The sequence below is a fragment of the Phyllostomus discolor genome, chromosome 11, assembly GCF_004126475.2.
Source record: "Phyllostomus discolor isolate MPI-MPIP mPhyDis1 chromosome 11, mPhyDis1.pri.v3, whole genome shotgun sequence".
In the NCBI taxonomy this organism is placed as follows: domain Eukaryota; kingdom Metazoa; phylum Chordata; class Mammalia; order Chiroptera; family Phyllostomidae; genus Phyllostomus; species Phyllostomus discolor.
Genome location: NC_040913.2, coordinates 87,103,986 through 87,119,315, shown reverse-complemented (window position 1 = coordinate 87,119,315; position 15,330 = coordinate 87,103,986). Strand labels below are relative to the sequence as shown.

The 15,330-nt window shown below is 53.3% G+C and overlaps 1 protein-coding gene across 3 annotated transcripts in view; it reads left to right on the top strand.

The window, feature by feature from the left end:
- The first annotated feature begins 3,545 nt into the window (after window positions 1–3,545).
- The window catches only part of STOX2 (storkhead box 2), a 97,677-nt gene continuing 85,892 nt past the window's right edge, over window positions 3,546–15,330 (top strand). For 2 of the 3 annotated variants that reach the window (XM_036011767.1, XM_036011766.1), the window contains exon 1: window positions 6,441–6,558. Coding sequence is in view for 1 of the 3 variants with exons in the window: in XM_028526962.2 (XP_028382763.1) it covers window positions 6,393–6,558 (166 nt within the window). In the remaining 2 variants the exon portion in view is untranslated. Of the gene's footprint in view, window positions 6,559–15,330 lie in introns of all 3 variants that reach the window. The other variant, XM_028526962.2, reaches the window with a different exon arrangement.

Below are 15,330 nucleotides of genomic sequence, written 5' to 3'. Positions count from 1 at the left end.
TGAATCCGCATCACATTTAAGCTTGTGTTGAGCTTGGACATTCCTCCGACTAGACTATTCAGATGATTCAGGAGGCCGCAGCTGTGGGCACCTGGTGATTGGCAGCTTCGTCACAACAATGTGTCTGCTCATGCGTCACGTCACGTCTCATGCAGTTTTCTTGGCAAAACGTCAAATCAGCCATATGACTCAGCCCCACCACAGCCCAGATTTGACGCCCTATGACTTTTGGTTTTTCTCAAAACTAAAATCACCTTTCAAAGGGAAGAGATTCCAGACCGTGGATGAGATTCAGGGAAATGTGACAGGGCAGCTGATGGTGATTGGGAGAACTGTGCAATGTCCCAGGGAACCTACCTTGAAGGGAACTGAGACGTCATTGTCCTGTGTACAATGTTTCTGGCATCTTGTATCTTCTTCAGTGAATGTCTCTGTTTTTCATGGTACATGGCGGGATACCTTCTGGACAGACCTCATACCCAGTGGCGTATTGCCTGGCCACCCCATTCTGAATCAGAACCTCCAGTCTTACTCTTCCCCCCTGCATTCTTTTCTTCCATTCTACTCGTTATTTCATCTTCTGCATAATTCCCTACAATTCGGCTGACCTTTTCTGAATACGGCGAGGCTGATGGGGCTCACTGCAACCTGAGGGGCCCCCCGATACTGGGACTTCGGCTGGACTTTTGCAGGTCATTCTGAGCCGAACAAAGATGTTCACAACGTTGTGCTCAGTTGTGGCTGAAGCCTTGGGTGGTCCAGGAGGGAATTCCTCCACCTAGTGGAGCTGGGCAGCACAAGCAGATGTCCCGCTCACTCACCGTCGTGTACCCAGGCTCAGCCGGAGGTGCACGCGGAAAATGGAAAGAATCACTCAGTGATTTGGTAACACCGTCACTCACGTGAATCAGGCAGCTGTGTTCTGTCTTTTCCCCTTCAACTCGGGAAGTGCGGTGACTCAAACCGAACAGATTAACTCTTTCTTGCCTAATCTGACCCTGGATGGGTTTCGTGTGTGAAAGCCTATTCTTCATCCATTTGGGTTTCGGAAAAACCTTGTATCTTTGTGAAGGAAACCTGTTCTCTGTGAGTGTGCCTGCCCGCTCCCGGCTTTGGAAATGACCCGATTTTGGTGCTCGCTGTAGTTACTGGGAGCTTGCTCCGTGTGACTTTAGATTCTCCGGGGGAACGGACCGATGCAGGGGCAACGTGGGCCGGTTTGCAAAGGCAGGTTTTCGGGGCGAGGCAGATGACAAGAGGTGATGGGGAAGCTGGGCCTCACGGGCAGCACCTCAGGGTCATGGGGCACTGGGCTCTCTCGGGGGACTGAGCTGCCCGACTGAAACTTCTGATTTTCCTGGCACTAGTTTAAGCCTCTTGAAGACAGCCTGGGAAGCTGGACGAGAGAGCCTCGTGGATATCCTTCCCCAAGAGGAGGGCGGTAGGTATGACTGAATATGTGGCCCGTTCAAAATAAGAACAGATTCCGAGGCTTATACCTCAGCCAGCGACGTTTGTGGGACAGAATCAGCTGCTTCGCGGCCAGGGTTGAAATCTGATCGGAGAAAGGCGTTCAGTATGTTTATGATTTCTGGCTGCCTTCGCAGGCGAATCGGGACTTCTCCATGCTGCTTAGCATAAAGACCGAAACATGTAATGCAGTTACTATATGGTCTGATGTCTGCCCTTAACTATTTAACATTGAACCAAAGTACAGATGCTCAATTTCCATTTTTTTAAATTGGAAAACTTTATTTTGAAGTATGGATTTAAGCAAATAAATCAGGAATAGGGTTACATAAACTTTATTTTAATTTTTAATATATATTTTTAAAAGATTTATTTATTTATTTTTAGAGAGGGAAGGGAGGGAGAAAGAGAGAGAGAGAAACATCAATGTGCGGTTGCTGGGGGTTCTGGCCTGCAACCCAAGCATGTGCCCTGGCTGGGAATCGAACCTGCGACACTTTGGTTTGCAGCCCACGCTCAGTCCACTGAGCTACTCCAGCCAGGGCTAATTTGGAAATTTTTAAATAATAAAGTAAAAACTGTAGCTCTCAGGGGAGGCTTTGAAAAACACTCGGTCAACTCACACTGAAGACTGAAGTCTCCCGAGTCAACAGGCTGCCCCATTCAGACGCAGTGAGGTACCGTCCCTTACAGACTTGCATTGCATGTACAGGTTTAGTACCCTTCGTTTTTTAAAAGCACTTAGCGTACGTGACCGGGAAGGACTCAGACCGAGTCTTGTACAGTACCTAATCAGGCCCTGGAAGTCACCAGAGACACGCAGGCATTGCCAGCCGTTCGAGACGCCAGTGTGAACACAGAAAGGGATGGATGACCACGTGGAAAACGGAAAAGGCCCCTTGCCCTCAGGGAGTTTGCACCTGTATAGCCCTTGAGTTCCTTCCACTCTTGTGCATCCAATAAACCAAAGTTTTAAATGAAGACAATTTCAAAGTCAAAATTCTTACACTTTTCAGCTCAAAACTGCAAGTCTAAAATCAATTATACATTCGAATTAAAATCACAAAGCCAAGTGTGTCTAATTAGTGTCTCTAATCTATCTGATATGGAAATGCCAAATGCACAATTTATTCTTAAGCCTGATTTTTAAAAAAGTACTAATGCTAAAAAATTGATGTGCTTTGTCATTTCGTATTTAATTCTCAACTCTTCTAGTAGCGGATACTGAGGTGACGCACCTGAACTTCCTTGATGGGAAGTTCATGACCCAGATCGCCTCCAGCTGGTCCAAGGATGTGACACCAGGCTTGCACGTGCCAGTGAATCTTCCCGTAGGACAGATGGACACATGGAGGTTGACTGTAACAGCGGCTGTAATAACCAGAATTCCACATCCACTTTCTTGAGATAGACTGGTCTCACAGTATGCTGTTTGCTTGGATTCAAGCCTTACCTTCATGACCGTTCTTTATGTTGTCACATGACTGATAAGTTGCTGAACTGCCCCTTCCTCTGTCCTTTACCCTCGGGTCTGATTCCGCCGCCCTTACTATTTACGGCCTGACCCTGCCGTGTCCGGCTCGCGGCCTTGGCTCCAAGGGCATCTGTGGAAAGTGCGGACACTGGATGATGTCCCCCCACAAAGACCACATTCAGAGGTGCCCGAGTGAAGGTCTCGCTCTTCCTCCAAAACATCCACCACCCCTCCCTTTCTTTCACAGGAACAATGGATATTTTCTGTTTTAAGTCCAGCGTGGTTCAAACTTACTTTCCTGAGCTTCAAACAGACTCCCCCACTCCAGCCCCTTCTATGCCAAAATTCTACAACATTGCTTTTTTATTTTTCCTTAAAACCCTTCTGTGGTTCACATCACACTTGACGTAGACTACAAAACCCTTAGGATGGCCCCACAAGTCCTCGCAGGACCTGGCTCTGTCCTTCCTGCACGCCCTCCCCGCACACCTCCCCCTGGTGCGCCCATCCCAGTCACACCACCCCGAGTCCGCCTCCTCCCACAGAAGCCTCTGTTCTTTCCCGCCTCTGGGCCTGTGTGGGTGCTGCGCCCTCTTTCCGAAACACCGCTGTCCCCAGTCTTCGCTGGGACGGCCCCGCATCCTGTAGGTCTAGGATGAACTGTCGTGTTTTTCAGAGAGGTTATTCTTCTTTGTAGAGTGCACTCGATCTGTGCATTTATTTGCCTACTACTTAGACCATAAGCCGCCTGGGGCCGTGTGGTGTTCTGTGTGCCCGGCAGCCATCCCAGCACTGGCAGACACCAGACGGTCCACGATGACGGGCGGAGTGAGTAAATCTCACAGTTGCCACGGCGATCGCCATCAGCTCTCCGTGGTAACGACTCTGATCATTCATGTAACCACTTTAGGCTCCTGGGAGGTACTGAGTAACTGTTTTTTTGAATTGAATTGAGATATCTAAATGTCAATATCTTAAGCATTCATTCATTCATACAATTATTTTTTATTACCTTTATGTTTCTTTACACATGTAGTCCTCTGTGGCTTTCAGACCTGTAGTCTTTCTGTTCTTATTAGTCCTCTCACAACAACAAAGACATTTTACCAAAATGTGTCTTTTGGGGGGATTCCCCTTTTCTAACTTAAAAATGTCACTGAACATTAGTTCACTGGTTTACAGCTAGTAATAAATTCTGATCAGTGTCAATATAAGTTCCATAGGATACTCAGTGATTTTTAGTTGTTTTGTATACTTGGTATCCCCAGGGATAGATTAGTTACACCAGCCTCAGGTTACAGAGGGCAGCCTTGAAATACTGAGTGGAAGCTCGGGTTCTGGATTCTATAACGTTTGGGGCTTACACCCCGCCCCGCTCGGCAAGGTTCTCCAAAAACCTTCCTAACCCCCCAAAGAATTCAAGCCTTGGAATACCACTCAATTGTGCTAGAACTGAATCTTAACCATTTAGGACCCGCTGGCTTTTTGACTGTGTGGGTTTTTCCAATATCGGCTCAGAATCATAGCCCCATGCACTTCGGATCCCCTTGCCTGCGCCCCTTGGCGCCTGTGAGCAAGACACAACAGCAAAAAGATGATGATTTTGTATGTTGCATTGTCACCAATGGGGAAAAAAAAAAGCCCAAAGATGACAAATAAAATGCGATTTCGAAAAAGAAAAACCAGTTTAAAAAAATTGTTGTTGTTTATACCACCAAAGCATTTTTGGAAACCCAAACGGGGAGAGAAGTGTTTCTGAAGAACCCGTAGCAGCGCAGCGTCGCGGCGATTCGCAGCCCGTGGCCGCTCGCTTTTAACTCCCGTGACCTCCGCATCCTAGGCCGCATCCCGCCAGGGCCCGGTGCCTCGGCTGGGACTATGCAGCGCCCCCTCCGCTCCTCCCGCGCCCCGCGCCGCCCCCCGCCCCCCTGCGCCGCGCATTGTTGTCCTTTAGTGATTGGCTGTTGGACCAGAAACAGCTGTGCCGAGCCGAGCTCTGTATGTAGCCGAGCCGTGGACCCGAATGCAGGTTGGCGGGAGGGTAGTGACGCTCACCAGGGGCTCCAGGAGAGAGGAAGAGCCAGGCCACCTCCACTGCGCTTGCCAGCGGCACAGACCGGGTACCCAGGCGTTTGAGGCTTTTGGAGGAGCTCCGGGTGGCGCCCCCTGCCCGGGCCCTCGCCGACTGCGGGCTTGGCGCAGGTGGGCAGAGCGGGGCACCGCAGATCTGTCCGTTCCCACAGAGGGATTTCTCTCCCTCTCTGTGAGGGGGAGGGACCATCCTGAAAATATGTAAATATCCAAGCGCTGGCTCCAGGCCGTGGCGCCTGCCAAGGTCCCAGCGCCGCCGCAGGGTGTTTCACAAGACAAGGAGAAGCCTGCCGGGATCTGTGCTCTAACGCGAGGCAGCTTGGTGATTGGCGAGCCTGGGCGGCTGCCCTGCTTCCTGCCCTTCAATAGCCATTCCGCGCGCTGGCTACCAGGCGGCGGTGCCGCCGCGCGGTGTCGATCGACCGTCAGGCTCCGCATCATCCTTGGCAGCCATGGCTCCCGTCGCCGCCTCGGCCAGTAAGTAGGAGCATGCATGTGCAGGGGGCACATGCGTGTCGGGGCATACATGCGCGCGCGCGCACTCATACACGCGCGCGCGCAGGCACGCACACCACCTTAAGCCTGGGAAGGAGCAAGATTGACTAGACGCTGCAGCCGCGAGGACGACTCCCGCTCCTTGGATCCGGCAGAGCCCGCCCGCCGCAGCTGCTGTCCGCAGAGCTTGCTCGGATCTCCGTGCACACGCGTCCCCCCTTCCTGCCTCTGTAATGAAGACTGCCTCCCAGGGACTGCAGGGGAGGCAGGGCCCGCCTGCGCCCGGGACTGCGGGCCGCGCGGCTGGTAGGCCCAGGGGGACCCGACTTGGACGCTGTCATCCCCACGCCTTGCGCTGAGCCGCCCCTCCGGCTTCCCGGGTGCCTGATCCCGGGTCAGCCCCAGAGGCCTCGGCTCCCTCATTTGTTTGGGTCTTTTGTGCCGGGGCTCACAGTTGGCTAAGCACTCCTGCGCTGAATCGGGCCATTGTCTGCGCTCCCATTGCTTTCACACTGCAAGTCTCGGCGCCCCCACCCCGCCCTCCCCTCCCCGCCTCCTCCTGGCCGGGGAGCCTCCTAACGTGCCTTTCCCCCCAGGAATCTGGAAGCTATAAGCCGGGCGGATTGCAAATGAAGTGTAATGCATTGTGGGACGTGTGTAAAATCGGAGCCTTCGCTGTGGTGGGGTGTGGGGGCGTGGGGAGGGCCGGACCCGCCGCTGGCGGTGTAGACGCCGACGAGGAGGGGCTGGGAAAATGCGCGCAGAGTGCGCCCAGGTCGTGCCCACCGTAGACGGATGAAGCCGCGCACTGCGCCCCGGCGCTGAGGCCCGAGGATCGGGGCAGCAGGTCGCCCTCCCCACCATGAAGAAGACCCGGAGCACAACCTTGCGGCGAGCCTGGCCTAGCTCGGATTTCTCGGACCGGGCCTCGGACCGCATGAGGTCCCGCAGCGAGAAGGACTACCGCCTGCACAAACGCTTCCCCGCGGCCTTCGCGCCCCAGGCTTCGCGGGGCTACATGACATCAGGTTGGTAACCGCGTCGCCGCCCCGGGCCGGGGCCGCGGACTGCCGCGGGCTCCCCGCACCGCCGCCGGGGTGCTGGCAGGCGAGGCCGGGCGCCGAGGGATGCGATAAGTTACGGGGAAAGCGGGAGAAAATTAGCTCGCATCCACCATTTTGTACCTCCGCAAGATCCACAGCAGGCCCTCTCAATATGGGGTTTGGGAGCTGTTAGTTAGGTGAGGTGCGGGAGGGGGCCGCGCCGCGCCGCGCGCTCGGGCTGCGGGGAGCGAGCGACTGCAAGCCCCGCGCAGCAGCCTCCCTGAGCTTTGTGGCAGAGCCCGCGTCCGGTGTCGCCTGCAGTACCCGGCCTGCTGGCGCCTGCATCGTGGCCAGGGATCCCAGTGGGCATTTAAACAGCTCCCCTTTTCGGCAAAGGGAACAGGTTCCCTGCCCCGTTCTGGACGGTTTGAGTCGGGGAAGAGCCCCGCACACGTCCCCGGCTGCTCCGATGTGCACGCAGCGAGCTCTGTTGGAGCTCATTGAATGCATTCTGTGGGGTAATGGTGTGTATGCGGATTGAATGCTCACATGATTCGGTGTGGGTTTAACATATGTTGCTTTGGGTTCGGTTGTGTGGAAAGAATGGAGGCGGCATCGGGTGTCTGCCCGTCAGACGGGAAGGACAAGCAAAAAACGGTACATGGAAATGAAGGCTCGGAAAAAGGGTTCCTCTGGAAATGCAGTGCCGTGTCTGAACGGGCCAGTTCCCCTTGGAGATGGGATGGAATGGCTTTGGTGTGCGACTTGGGAATCCAGGGCTAAAATCCTGGAGGAGATGCGGAAGGAAGGGGATGCAGGCTCACTTTCCTGGTTTTCGCCTTACTTGTTGTTGACCATTTGTGTGTGATCATGTGCAGGACGTCAATTTTTGTTTGTTTTTCACCCTGGAAGAATTAATTCTCTCCTAGACACAGTGTAAGGGCAGGGCCGGGATGATATCTGAGAGCACATCTCTAGCCCATCTCTGTAAGTCCCGTCTTAACTGGGAAAACTGCTTACAGCTTGCGGTTGGTGCTTCCGGGCTGACACTGCTGTCTTCCTCCTCAAACAGCAAGTTTTAACACCCGGGGGCCCGTATCTCATGCTTTAAAAATGTCTCGTGACCACATTTCCACGAATATAAAGCCTAATAAAATAACCATCTTTTTTATTGCAAAATCTGGTGACATAAGGATGTTGTCTCGGTTTGAAATGTGATTTACAGCGGTACCCTCGACATGGAGCCTGCTGTTTTGCACACCTTCAGAATAAACTGCACTTAAGCTCAAGAGGTGCGAGTAGGCACATTGAAAACTTAAAAATATCCCGCAAAAGGACAGTTAGAGATAGAGAATTCCGAAACTTTCAATCTTGACCACCAAGATGCCCATGCAGGCTCCCCAGCGGATGCCACCAAGCCTAAAATAACCCTAAGAGTCCCCAGGCCTCCTGGCACCCAGCCAGTTCATAGGCTCACACACTGTGAGATGTGTCCATCCTTCATCCTGCATATTAGTTTTCCGGTGAGAGTTTCTGGGCAGAAGGAGGATGTTGCCGTTGTTCAGATCAAGGTGAATAATAAAACGTGCACGTATGATCTGGAGTTAGACCCAGTGGATGAGGGGATCCTTGTTCCTCCTTGTCTAAAACTGGAGAAAAAGTAAAGCTCCCCACCAAGAGGGAAACGTCCATAATCCTAGCTGCCTTGTACATGCAAGTGTGCGATGGTTTCCAGGGCCCCAGCCCTCTTGCTGGTGAGGCTGTTGGAGCCTCCTCTGGGTGCACCGTGTGAACTGCGACCTCTTCGCACAAACGATGCCCTTAACTCTTAATTCTGCCCCCTCTCCCCTCCCCAGCCCTGGGGGTGAGTGCTTCTTTCTAGTTCACAGGTAGCGCCACCACATTTGGGGCATTCCATCCACTGATGGAGATTGGAAGGTAATTTTTCCACTAGAAAGTTTCCACAGAGCATGTTCGTAAAAGATGTTGCTCATGAGGGCGACATCCCCCAAATCATGGTACTTTGCGTTTGATAGTTGCCACCTTAAAGGCCGCGAAAGCAAACACTTGTAATAATAGAGTTTTAAAGGATTTGAAAAGAAAGATAAAACAGAAGCCCCTCAGTTGACATCTTAAGACAGTTTCAATCAGTTTTTCCCTCCTGCCCAGCTAACTAATGTAAGCAGAGGGGAGGACAGGCCTGTGCATCACCACCTTCGTTCGTTTATTAGTTTTCGTTTCACAGAAACTAATTCTGGGGCGCAGGGGATGGTGTCCCAGTTCCTCGTGTTCTATCATTTTAAGAGACAGGGGTTTCCTGGGGGCGGAGAATGGACCCTCGAGGTTTCATCTGGGCCTGCCACGAACCAGCCGTGTCCCCGGCGAGTAACAGGACGCCTGCCCCATCTGGAAGGGGCCCTCCCGGTCCACGCTTGCATTACGGATTCGGGCTGGGCAGTGGCTCTGTAATGAGCCAGCACAGGATTTCCGAGCACTGACACGGAAAACGTTAGCAGTAACCTTTGCCCTTTCCGCTTATTGGAGTCATGTGCCTCCGTATGTGAGGCATGTGGGGAAAAGCGCTCCTTTTGCAAGGGCATCCTGTTTCCTGACGCCCCCAAATGGTACATGAAATGCCTGCCTCTCGGGGCTCGCCTTGGCAACCGGAGGAAGGGCGGCGGTGGGGAGATGATGGATAAAGCCCTGGCGAGTTCTAATCGTAGACACGTTTCAATAAACAGCATCCGGTTGCCTCCTCCCCCCCCCCCCGCCCCCCGTTTGCAGACTTCCGTTTCCAGCCTCCCGCTCCAACTGTGTTACTTTGAAACTACCTGTGTGGGGGAGTCCTTTCACCAGGCGAGCGCAAGTGAGGAACATTGCGCTTGGCGGTGGATGACTTTATTCTTTATTTCCCAGGAGAACACGAATGTGCTTACGAAAGGTCACCTCTCTTGGTATTTCAATATCCTTTACACTCTTGCGAATGTTGTTATATGAAAAAAAAGGCATATGAGTATATTGTGTAAAACCCTTAGCATTTTTACACCCCGAGAGCAATTCTGGCTTGAGTTTCCTGTGCCCCGGAGGGTTGGGACGGCTCAGACGAAAGGTGGTGCTCTGTGGTGCGAGGGGGCTTGTGCTTAGTGCAGGTGGGACCGTGGAGCGGAGTCTGGTTAGGTCCTTGTGGGCGGGGCAGTGTGCTGCTGACTTTTGCATTTAGGACAGGTTTTGTAGATCAGTCTCAGAAACCATGTGTGTCTAATCTATGCGGTGCAAAGCAGAGGTTCTTGTAGTTTGTAAGAACGGAGACTGGAGTCAGCTCTCTAGGAAACTTAGCCACAGTAACACAAGAGAGAGATGCCATGGGTGGTTTTTTAAGTAGATGATAAACTTTTCTTGAAGTAGTCAATCCCTAGACTATTTTCCTTTGGCAGCGGAAGGCACCACTCGTTGGTCCGAAAATCCTGCTGATTTCTCCCTCCCAGATGTTTCTAAGGCCTGCCCCCCCTCTTCATCTCTGTTGTTTACATCTTCTGTTTGGTTGCACTGTCTTCCACACTGACCCTGCTCACCGTCCGGTTCATCTTCCGTGTGTCCTCAGAGGGGGTGTGTGTGTGTGTGTGTGTGTTTAAATCTCTCCTACAGCAAAGCTGGCTGTGTTCCATCTCTTTTTACCGCCTCTCCTACCTGTGGATGACATTCTAGACTAAGAAGTTCTAGACCAAGCTCTTCATGGGATGGCCAGTCGGCCTTGTTTAGTGCCCCTCCCGTGCCTTCCCCCACCACCCTGTGCTCCATCCGGGCTCTGGAAACTGGTCACCGTCCAGAACCAGTCACACTCCCCTTCGCTCTTGGTCTTCCTCCAGGTCCCCTCTGCGGGGGATCGCTCACATGGCCCGTGTTAGCGCCGGTGCAATGGCAGCACCGTCATGCTGTGAGGTGTCAGGAGCCGACGTGTGCGCCTCCCGCAGCAGTCCGTGTTTTCGTCACGGCCTGGCATGTGTCGGCGCTCAGTAAATGTTTGTCGGGTGGATGAATAAAACATGGCTTCCCTTAAAAAGTTGGATGAAGAGATTGTTTTGAGCCCCTAATGTGAGTTACTCTCTCACAACTATGGAATAATTCATGTGCATAAATATGCACAGAGACCTAAGATTCGGCTCCTCCAGGGCTTCGCGTCGTAGTGGTAGACGGGGCCGGCGCTCGGGCAGCCGGCCGTTGGAAAGCAGAGGAGGACGGTCCACACGGCGCGTGTAAGTGCAGAATGAGGAGCAGGTCAGAGGACGGGAGGCTGTGGGTTAGGAGAGGCTGCCTGGAGGGAGGGCTGGCCGGTGTCGTGAAGGACGGGGCGGGTTCCGAAGAGCCAGAGGAGGGGGAGGGCTGCGGAAGCGGGGGAGGGGGCCCGGGCTCGGCGCTGGATGTGAGCACACCTTGGGGAGGCCGGCTGTGCTGCGACCTCCGGAGTGAGCAGGACCATGTGCAGCTCGGCCCTGGGCATCTGGACACGCAGGTGGAGTTCAGAGTCCGTGGGGTAGGGAGAGGTCGGTGGGTCTGGGAGACAGATGACGGCAGGGGCGTTTTGGAAGTCCCACCTGGCCGTGGTCTGCAGGAGAGGTGGAAGAGAGTCTCCAGGCCAGGAGACTGGGAGGCGGTTGAGGGGTGATGTGGTCGAGCAGTAGACGATGGGGGTCCCCACAGAGCAGGTCTCCCGGCCCTGCCAGGCACGAGCACGCCCCCTCAAGATTGTCCTGTTGTTTACTTCACATTCTCCTTTAACTTGACCTATTTTTTTAATTTAAATGAGTGAAAAGAAAAGTTTGTATTTCATGGGAAAGTATGGGTACCATTGGATAATTACAGTTTCCTAACCCCCATTAGAGTTAGTATATCACTCTTTTACTTAAAAAAATCAAGTAGGTGTCACTTAAAACGACCTCACGTGGCCGAGGGGGAGTCATGCCCATCAAGGCAGCCCGTATCAGCCACGGGGGGGGGGGGCAACGAAGAGGAGAGGGGGCTCCAGGAGGACCACAGAGCTGACTGGTTTTGGTGGCTGACTCGATTAAGAGGTGCAGAAAGTACAAGGTGAATCAGAGTTTTGCCGGAAGAACGCCGCCCATGGCCAGAAAGCCGGGGGAGGTGGCGCAGGTGATGAGTGCCGTTTGGGACAGCATGGGCGGACTGTCCCAGCAGAGACTCAGTCCCGAGGCGCACCCCTGGAGGTCAGGGGCACAGCTGGGGGTCACCCCCTTAGCCACATGAGTTGGGAACCTGAGAGTAGCTCAGCTTTTTGTACCTCGTGTTCTGCCTCTTAGAGGGGAGCAGATGACGGACTTCTTTTCATTTCCAGCAGATGGTCAGCTGCACCCCCTTAACTTAGAGCCCTGCTTGGGTTTCTGAAAATCTGGACCGTCCAGGTTAGGGTTTCTTGGAGATCGGCCGCTCTGCTCTTTCTGCAAGCAAAGTGCTTTTTAATTTTGGATCTGTTTTTACTTGTGTTTGCCTTTATGCAGAAGCTGTTGCATTGTTGGTCAAGGGGATATACTTTTTGATATCTATAGTCAGGTTTGAAAAGAGTTAGAACAATACAAGAAGCAGCACAAAAGACCGGACCCGCCCTGTAAATAACGTGTATTTTAAACATCCATCATATACCTAGTCAATTGAAAAATTATGGCTTAGGTAACTCGTACTCACAGTTAAAGTCTCCATTTATCTTTCTGCTTAAATCCGTGATGGCCCCTCCAGGCCAAGTCTCCTCTCTTTTTGAAGATGAAAGGGAGCTGTTCAGCAGCCGCCCGCCGGGCACTGGGTGGGTGGGGGGGGGAGGCCTGTCCGCACGGTTTCAGGGAGGGGCACCGTCGCGCTCCACACTTCACAGCCCCGTGCACCCTGGCTGCGGGCTCCTGTCTGGCTGACTCCCCCAGAAGAGCTATTAGGCCTTTCATTGCTTTCGGCATATCCAGCTTTTGCTTTGAAATCCTTTCATTATTAGAGGACATGACGGCCCCCATAGCGATCGAGGTGCATGGGACATTTCTCGTTTTTTTTTGGCTGCCCATCCTCTGAACTCCCTTCCCGTGTCTGTAATTTCCCGTTGTCAAGGGTTGACTATGTCCTCCAAAAGGATACGTTCAAGCCCTGACTTCTGGTACCTGTGAGTATGGCCTTCTTTGGGAATAGGGTCTTTGTAGGTGGAATTAAGTTAAGATGGGATTATACCCGAGTAGGGCGGGCCTGAAATCCTATACAACTGGTGTCCGTATGGGAGGAAGAGAGGCACAGATTCGGGGGGAAGGCCATGTGAAGACGGAGGCAGAGATTTAGTGGCGTGTCCACAAGCCAAGGTTGGCCAGGGGTTGCTGGTCGCCACCAGGACTCAGGGGAGAGGCAGGCGGTGGATTCCCCCTGCCGCCCTCCAGAGGGCAGCACCCGGGCTCCTGGCGCCCAGCCTCCTGGCTCTGGGGGAGGAGGTACATTTATTTCTATTGTTTCCAGCCACCCAGTGGTGGCATTTGGTTTCAGCAGACGGAGGGAGCACATGCACCTGCCGCATGACCCTTGGACAGACGGAAACCTCAGTTCTCTATGTCGATGCTCACCTTGCTGTGGGCTTGCTTTGCTGTACTACCTGGCACCCGGGGCACGGCGCCAGCCCGGCCTCACCGATGTCGCAGCCCCTTCCGGACTTGGAAGCTGTTGCACGGGGCGGGGCATTGGGGCTGGGAGCCACATCCCCTGGGGTGGCAGTGGCGTTGCAGGAAGATGGCACTCTGGAGGCAGTGCGGACAGCGGGCAGGCGGTGTCCAGTGTGACGCCAGGTGCAGCGTCTGTGCTTGCCCGGGAGTCCCCACTGACGCAGCTGTGGCGGTGGGGTTCCGAGCCTGGGTCTCCATGCCTCCCTCGGTCCTCTGAATGACCCAGGACATTTCAGTGAGTGAACGGCCGTGATTTAGAGCAGAGACGCAGGCCAGACGGCTTCCCAACGGTACCTTCTGCCCCTGACTGCGCCCACCTGGAGAACTTATCCTCTCCCCGGGGCCTTGACATGGGAATGATAACAGCATGCGCCCACTGGGTTTGGTGAATTAATACTTCACGGAAAATACTCAGAGCCAGGCGTGGCACATAGGAAACGTTCTATCTGTAAGATTTGTCGTTAGTGTTATTAAAAGAGCCGGCACCGGGTTCTCTCCTACGTCACTAAGAATCTTGAAGGACACATCAACAGGATCTCAGCAGCTGTCCCTCCCAAGTATGACATAAAGAGGAAATCACATGTAAGCCACGTAAGGAAGTACGGTTGCACTTGGCTTTGCAACCACGTCACCTTCACTCTGTGCGAGGCCTCCAGAGCCCTTGGGGCCAGGGCCCCCTCCGGAAATGCCCGTTTCCCTCCACTTTGCACCCGGCCGCCTCCTGGTGTTTCAGACCCTGCTCACCAGCCGGCTCTGGCGGAGGCCCCTTCGGCCGATGGAGTGACTGAGCTGCTGCTTTGCGCATCTGAGATAATTTACACATCAGATGATTGACAGGCCGGGTGTCTTTCCCTCGTCTGATCCTCCCTCTAGACTGCAAGCTCTTCGAGCACTTGGCTCCTGGCTCTCTGGGTGTTGTTCCAGCAAGTTCCAGGCGTGTCGTTGGCATGCAGCAGGAGTTTCTGCGACAGCTGGAGGCCCACTGTCGTGCTGACAGTCCCAGTGGTGACGGTGACGTCTTGGGCCTCTGGGCTTCGCTTCCGGCTTTAACCCTGGCCCTAGCTGGTGCCCCCAGGGGAGTAGTCATGGTGGGATCGGTCATCTCGATCCACTCCTCCTGGGCCAAGGCAGTGCGCTGGGGCAGTTTGGAAATCCATCCCCCGGTGGTACCTATGTAGACTTCCGTCTTGGGATTTTGAAAATTCCAAGATGAGTCTTTGGTGAAATTACAGAACAATACGGCTTTTTTGAATCCACTAAACTTCTAAGGTAAAGCGTCACTCGAGATCAGGTGCCGGGGCTCATCATTACACGGAGTCTTCCTGTTGACCCAGTGAGCACAGTTGAAATTTCATTCTGAGTTGCTGTAGAATAATTGAAAAGAACACTCAGACACATTTTCCTCATCCTCGCTGACTGGTTATTTATAGGGGAGACAACAGACAGCTGTTGGTACACTTTAAAACACTGCTTTGGGAAGGCCTGTTTTGCCAGGCGGTGGACACGCCCAGAGGAGTCGGACAGCGAGTGTGGGCGCGATGTCGGATGGGTTTTTCTGCAGGTGTCACGGTGGCTCCATCGTGGGCTCATGAATGATTTCACAGAGCAGGGCGTTGTGACTTACAGCATGAAGTCAGGTGATTGGGTGTCCTGGCATTTTATGTGATCAATTCATCCTGTTTCTTATGTGTAAGAGGAGGATAAAATTATATCTGACTTGCAGTTGTTATGTGGAGGAAATGAGCAAGTCTATGCAAAATAATCAGCACAGTGCCTGACAGTAAGAACTTAGAACACTTTTGCTACTAGGCTATTATTTGTTTTGGGGCATCACTCTGCAGGACGGACTCGTTTCTAAAAGTTTCACACCCGGGGATGCAGAAGAAGGGGGGCAACAGGCACCTTGTCGGGGGTCCAGTAGAGTTGAAAACCAGTCGAGTGAAATCTGAGTCCTAGACTTGGTACTCAGTTCACTGGAAATCAGATATTCCATTCCTTATAGATTTGGGTATGAGATCTAAGAAGTCTCCAGAATCCTTCATTTACCTAAGTAGGTTTG